Source organism: Sinocyclocheilus grahami, unplaced genomic scaffold (assembly GCF_001515645.1).
Source record: "Sinocyclocheilus grahami isolate Dianchi unplaced genomic scaffold, SAMN03320097.WGS_v1.1 scaffold267.1, whole genome shotgun sequence".
Taxonomy (NCBI): domain Eukaryota; kingdom Metazoa; phylum Chordata; class Actinopteri; order Cypriniformes; family Cyprinidae; genus Sinocyclocheilus; species Sinocyclocheilus grahami.
Window position 1 is genome coordinate 846,158 of NW_015505446.1, and position 7,325 is coordinate 853,482.

A 7,325-nucleotide genomic window follows, 5' to 3' on the forward strand; every position below is an offset into this window, starting at 1 on the left:
CGTGCGTCTGGGGGGGGGGGGGGCAATGGGGTGAGTCTGCGGGGCAAGTCTGAATGGTCCTCGGTCCAGTCCCTATAGCAACAGTCGGGTCTCAGACTGGGCCTCCTGACAGATGCACATAATTAATGTGATCATATAGATGTGTCAACCCCGTCACCCTCCACTTCATTAAGCAAGACACGGCCTCCAGACGTGTCATCAGCCTGCCCAATGTGGGAAAAAATATCCGTCTGAGTTCAAGATGAGACGTTATTGGGACAGCACCGGTCTGGTGGCGAGACGGAGGATATAGACACAAATGCACCAAGCGATTAATGAATATCTACCTACAATGCCTCAAATATCCCCCTTATAACAATATACATTCATATGTAAAGAAATGAAAACCTAAAATGGCTTATATGGGCCATGTACAAATACACAACCAATTTTTGGTTGATATTTTTTTTTTAGATGTACAATAACACAATTGTTTGAAGAAAAATATATGTCCATAGAGCTGATTAAAAACAACACAAAATATATTGTCATAAACGACTTAAACCAGTCATATTCCTACACACCAGCTAATAAACTAGTCAGACATATGACCATCTGACCCTTTGAATGGGACATTGTCTGTTCTGACTGTGGAAGTCACATTTTATCAACCATTAATCATGTCATCTTTCAGACACAACACTAAAGGCTTGAGCAAAGCAATGGAGGAATATGGGTTTTGATGTTAGGAGAGTTGTACATTAAAAAAGTATTCGTCATTATGACAGACTGTATTTAATTAATAAAAACGACAATTTAATTGTCTAAAAAATGGGCTGCAAAAAATTGTTTAGCATTTATAATATTTTGCATGTCAGTAAAATGAGATCATGCACTGATTTTTCCATTTCCCCAACAATTCGCTAGTTTTAAGAAATATATTAGCTATTAACACTACAAAAGTGCTAGTAGTGATAGACAAATATATATATCAGCAATTCTGATTAAACTGGCAATATTTGGCCATTTTGAGTTTATCGGCATTGTGTAATAATTTTGCCCTTTAACAAAAGAATACACATATTTGGTTTGCAATTCTTTTTAATTAATTAGTACAGATATTGATCAGTAAAATATATAGTTATTTTGAGTTGCTATTGTTTACATCTTGCTAATCAAAATAAAATAATGGAAAATGGTATAATGGAAACACAAAAAGAGTCTAAATTTTTTTAAATGATCAGTTTATTGTTTTGATTCAAATGAAAGCTGATTGACATTAGAAAATGAATAAATTAATTGTTTCAGTGTTAAATTATTAGCTTGTCTTAAGCCTACTGTCTTAAATGATGACTTCCTCTGATCCTATGATTGAAGACAGTAGTTCAATAACAGGGAAACCAATTAAAACCTCACATATGATTATTCATGAAACATTTGGGTAAAATATTTAGGACTGCTGTATATAACGTGTCATCAGCCATATAGCAAACACAGTATTTAAAATACACCATAACATTCTGTTAAAAAAATCATCCAAGGCAAAAGTACAAAATGAAATTAAATTGAATTTTTGAACAACCAAGTCCATGAACTACAGCGCTAAACTGTTTTTGCAGGTTTTGCACTTGACGATATTGTGCTGGTGAAAGAAACGCTATTTTGGACCACATCCCTGAGTTACCAGGCCCTTAGAATTGCATTTCAATTAAATGATCACCGCAACTGGGTACGCATGTGACGTGACTGGAAACATCTGAGGTAAAAAATATATGGTGCTTTGATGAGCTTATTGATGATCTGATGAATATCAAAACAGCTTATGCATGCAGTTAACTAGCATCTTCACTTTGATTGTACCGAACAAAGGTTTCCAGCAGGTACCGGCAAAATACAATGGGTTTAGATGAGTGTGTGTTTCGAAGAGCCAGCCTTCATCTTATTGGCGCATCAGATGTGTTTGCATGACTGTTTGTGTTGATGTTGCATTTTCTTGAAGAACTGGAATCAGCACAAAAAGCTTAATTTCAGGGCACTTTTCAGTTATGCATCAGATACTGGTGGAAGTAGATGCCGAACAGGCTGCTAATGAGCTGACAGGCCGCAACCCACCACGTGAGAAAGGCAAAGATGCCCCTGAAGAAAATGGGTGTGAGGACCCCCCGTAAGGCAGCGAACAGCTCGGTCAGGTGAGCTACGGTGGCCTGAATGTCCTCCTCCATGTCTTCTATATCCTCGTCATCTTCCAGTCTGGGGGCAGGCGGAGGGGCAGTGGGAATTATGGGAGCCGGGGTTACACCTGGAGTCTCTGTTCCAAGGCCCCATGAAAAGTCACCTGAGGAGTACATTGTAATATTTTAATACAGTACATTATTATTTACTCATGTTCCTGTGGCTCAGTGGTAGAGCATTGCATTAGCAGCACAAACGGTTGTGGGTTCGATTCCCAGGGAACACACATACTGGTAAAAATATGTATAGCCTGAACACACTGTAAGTCGCTTTGGATAAAAGCGTCTTCTAAATGCATAAATTATTATATTAAATTATTATATAAATCAATCAATCAACCATATCATCATATACCACATACTCCAACATCAATACGAATTGTTAGAAACTTCGCTGGCAGACTTACATCAAAGTACAATCCTGTGCCAAACATCTGTCTGCATTTTGCACTGCTGCGGGTACACAAGTAGCATGTTTCTATAACATGTATAACATGTTTTTTCACTGACAAAACAGTACTTTTTAGTAGGCCTACTGTTTGCATTGTCACATATTTAAAGGGATAGTTCACCCCAAAAAAAAAAAATCTGTCATTAATTACTCACCCTCATGTCGTTCCAAACCCGTAAGATCTTCGGAACACAAATTATGATATAATAAATTATATTGAATTATATTAATAAATAAAAAATAAATTAAGTTACAATAAAATTATTAATTGAAGTAAATATAAAAAAAGTATCAAAAAATATCAAAATATAAAATAAATATAACAGTAAATATATAAAACTACATACATATATATATATAACATTTGATCACATATTTAGATTTAAATTATTTAACAGTCAGTAAAAGTGACTCACCTAAAGATTTCAGCGCCAAAGTTGAGAAAAGCACAAGCAGAATGGGTATTAGATACTGGAGGGTGACCACAGTCAAGTAGCAGAAAACTCGTGTCACCTGCATAAAGGAGTTTAAAAACATTACATCACTGTATTTGTAACATCACAAAGTGCATTTACTGTAAACAGTAATACTCTGCGATTTGTAATATTTTATCTACATAAAGCAATGTTACTTTGCATTTCAGCCCCACCTTCCTCTGGATGTCAATGGCAGCGATACGCCCCGCCTCTTTCTTCATTTGCTCTACCCACTTCTGAGCCAGATTGAGGTAGGCCTGCAGGTGGTAGCGGGTGAGCAGCAGCCGCAAAACACACAGCACCACAATCGTCCAAAGACGCACGGAGTTAAAGGCAGAACTAGAAAGTCTGAAAAAAGAGAAAAGACTTATACACAAATATGAAAATATTAAAGAAATTATATGAAGAAATTTTTTTTTATTAAAAATATATATAAAAATTGGGGATTTATAAATCAATTAATAAAAAAGCATTAAAATATAAAATAAATAATATACAATTAATTTATCTTACAAATCAACTTACAAGGTAAGGGAGGTCTTTCCCATGGGGGCGTTCCCTAGGAAGTCTCTAGCAATGGGTTTAATCCACATAACAAGAATAACCAGTGGAGACAGAAAACCCACGTGCAAAAGGATCCTAAAAGGCAAAACAAATTGTTGTGGCATATCAAATCTAACTCTACATAAATGCAATATTGTAATTTTTGTTCATATTTAATTCTTATACAATACAATCTTAAGTGTTCTACTGAATGATTGGACGGTCTGCGTTCATCTGAACGGCATCTAGGTGAGTCTGGGCCAATCGCAATCCAGGGAATGCAAGGAGAGCTCCAATGAAGGCACAAATGACAGCCAGACCCAACTTGACTGATAGTTTGGTGAAGGGAACACTGTTAAAATGTTAAAATATTGTGGATGTTTTGATGATAAAAGAATATATTGCTTGTCTAATGTTGTCTAACCATTGATGTATTACTTACGACCACTCGTAGCCATGCTGTTTGGCAAAGACCTCGAAATTGTCAAAAAGACTGGTAAATCCTGCAAAAAAAATGGATAAAGAACCACTTTACATTTGTTATACAAGCAATTTAAGCTATTAAACATCATAGCACTGTGACAAGCGGTAAAAATGTCCTTTCGGTTGTAGAAGTACAGGTCAGAAAACCACATACCGGGCTCAAGGCCAAACTCAAGGTAGTCTTCTCTCACTACAAGAACCAGCATCGCAATAAGAAGAGATAAGAAGCCGAAAGCCAGACACACCGAGCGCTCGCCACCCTCCTCAGAGCGAAAGTAGTGGCTCATAAGAAGATACAGCGTCCTCCTGAGAACTTAAGTCAAGGACAACAAGACAAGCCTACAAGAACTTATTTACAAAAAGTTATAATTCTGTTCTTTTGTAGGACGAGGTAAGTCACATCTGAATTTCTCAGGTAGCTTCAGGTCTGTTAAGCCAAAGGACTGCAATGTTGAAGGATACAAGCAGAAGAAAACAGTCAGCACACACCAGATGGAAGCAATATTTACTTCCTTGCTGGCATCCACTACACTATAGTAGCCTTCAGTGAAGAGGTAGATCCCTGTGGCATAGATGGCGAAGTCAATCAGCCACTGGTACTCCACAAAGAACCGCAAAACTGTGAGGAGCAGTAACAAATAAGATCAACCGCTAAGTTTTCTCGAGACCAAACATATTTACAGCCGTTTTTGGTGCAAGAACCCAGATGAAGACTTACCAAGTGCATCCAAGACATTTACAGGTGCAGTCTCCAGGTGAAGATCGATGTCTTTCGGAACTGTGAGTGGCTTGGATTCTCCATGTCCATTTTGTCTCCTGGAAACAACAAGAGGTTCTGAATTCCAACAAGTTTCTGAATTCCCCAACAGAAAAGTAACAGTTGCACTGAATCAAGCTCACACCTGTCTCGCCTGCTGGTCTTAGGAATCTGTTTCCCTGCGAGGGCACACAACTCGCCTTCAGATGGATGTTTGAACCTGAAAAGGCTGAGAAAAACAATATGGGGTATTAGAAAGTTTGGTATGTTTATATCAAAAAGTAGTGCGTGTTTACCTGCCGTTACATAAGAGCCAGCGTGCAAAGGAGAGATGTGGGGCCATTCTTTGCATTATGCTGACCGCCAGCAAGCTCACCACCAACTGAACTCCCATCAGAGCCTTAAAATAGACAAACACATAGAGCATGTCTATTAGTACAGAAAATAATGTCGACTCATGCCTTCAGAGTAAATAAAAACAAACCCAATTCGCTTTTACAATGGATGACTATGGTTCAAATGTGTGCTTATTTTTTTGCTAAAAGACTAATATTAGTTGCTCAAACTATAAAACTGTCTAAATCAGGGCTGTCCAAACTCGGTCCTGGAGGGCTGGTGTCCTGCAGACCGAGTTTGGACAGCCCTGGTCTAAGTCATACTTCGGTATCTGTGGGACTATTGCTAGGCGGATGGACATACGTTGGATTTGTTCCTATGTAAACAGTCCTCTTCTGGTATTCTTGCGCACGTCGCGGGAAAGTTACCGCATTTTTGTCGGCTTTATTGCACGAGGGGATTTGACAATTAAATGCAAGTTTGCACTGACAAGGTTAGTAGGTGATTTTATTACATTAGTCTAGCAGATTTAACATCCATAATGTTCAAGTTTCGTAGTTATTCTTCCAAATATATTGTATATATCCAGGGCACATACCGTCCCCTATTAGAATTCCATAGCAATATAGTAAACGCGATTTTTGTTCGCTTTACAAACTAAAATACTAGACAAGGTGGCAATAAGCAGCATGTCACGGGAGCTTAATTTGTTTTGAACCCAGAAAATCCCTTTAACTTTGGTTCTGGTATTTATACAGTACTTCACTACCAAAGCTGATTGTGGGTCTGTGCCAGTCACTCAAGATGAGCACTGGAGTCATGCTGTCAGAATAAGCAGGTGGTGGCATTGCAACCCCCCAAGACATGGGGAGGCATGGGTAGTTAGCTAACATGCTACAGCTAACCACCTATTTAGAGCTACTATCGAGATCTAAAACACAGAAACAACACAACTGCAATGCCACAGTTACTTGCACAAGTAAGACAAGTACTTTGGATCCAAAATACTACTAACTAGTCTAACACAAACCAGTCTGCAAGCTATCGTTAATGCTAACATGAAATCAACATAGAAGCTGCAAACAACAATCAACCGGATCGGTCGTGTTAAACATAACATATATAAGTCGATTTAACGGCAAAATAAGTAAATATACTAACCATCTTCGTTTGGTGAGTTTAATGAATGAGTTTATGTCTCATGTAGCAACTCTCGTGGTGACACTTGAGTGTTCGAACAGCTGAAGGAGTATTTTGATGACGTATGCTACAGTCGCCCGCTCTGATTGGGCCAGCTCGATGCAGCATGAGAGCTGCAATTCTATTGGTTCGACTGGCAGTACATCAGCAAGTTGATTGGTCCTCGTGGTGGAACGGTGAATGTTGTTAGTTTGTCTTCAAGGACAGAAATAAAACTGTGGGAGGGGCAAGATGTGCAAATGGAGAGGTGTTGTGGCAACAGACTTTCAAACGGCAAAGTCAGTTTTAGAATATATAATAGGCAGTGTTGGGGGTAACGCATTACAAGTAACGCGAGTTACGTAATCAGATTACATTTTTCAAGTAACTAGTAAAGTAAGGCATTACTTTTTAATTTACAAGAGAATATCTGAGTTACTTTTTCAAATGAGTAACGCAAGTTACTTTTTTTCCCCCAATTTATTGATTGACAGCTCACCTGTCCCCATGTTGAGAGAAATCAGATGTTACTGTAGTTCAAAATAAATATTAATATGCATTAATTCATCTCACTCACTCACAAAAAAACACACAGATTCAGTATTCCTCAAAATGAATAAAAATAATGCAACTCAGAATATGACGCAAACCTGCAATAATTAAATGTTAAACAACACAAATATAGTTTATGTATTTAATCCCATTCTATTAACCAATGTCTTTGCTTCTGACCTTCGATGATCCCGTTCAACCGTACTAATAAGCAAAAATCTGTCTTTTTTTATTGCTGAAGTGTGTTGAAATTTCTTCTTCTGCATTCTACTGTACGGACGGGAATTTACTTTCCCTTCAGCCTGAGGCTTATTCATTTCACTTTTGGTGTGAAAGGC

General features: G+C 38.0%; 1 protein-coding gene across 2 annotated transcripts; it reads right to left on the reverse strand.

Moving 5' to 3' along the window:
- Positions 1–1,216: 1,216 nt before the first annotated feature.
- Positions 1,217–6,536, reverse strand: tmem161a (transmembrane protein 161A). Of its 2 annotated transcripts, none has more exons than XM_016291045.1 (12): positions 6,418–6,536; positions 5,217–5,320; positions 5,066–5,149; positions 4,882–4,979; positions 4,626–4,782; positions 4,318–4,469; positions 4,123–4,183; positions 3,889–4,032; positions 3,663–3,776; positions 3,311–3,485; positions 3,078–3,174; positions 1,217–2,314 (listed from the first exon to the last, which is right to left on the reverse strand). In XM_016291045.1, exons 1-12 carry the CDS (start codon positions 6,418–6,420, stop codon positions 2,019–2,021), a joined length of 1,485 nt encoding a protein of 494 aa, XP_016146531.1. In that variant the 5' UTR covers positions 6,421–6,536; the 3' UTR covers positions 1,217–2,018. The 2 variants fall into 2 exon arrangements, with proteins under 2 accessions (XP_016146531.1, XP_016146532.1); XM_016291046.1 differs by lacking the exon at positions 6,418–6,536 and adding an exon at positions 5,405–5,531.
- Between the last annotated feature and the right edge of the window lie 789 nt (positions 6,537–7,325).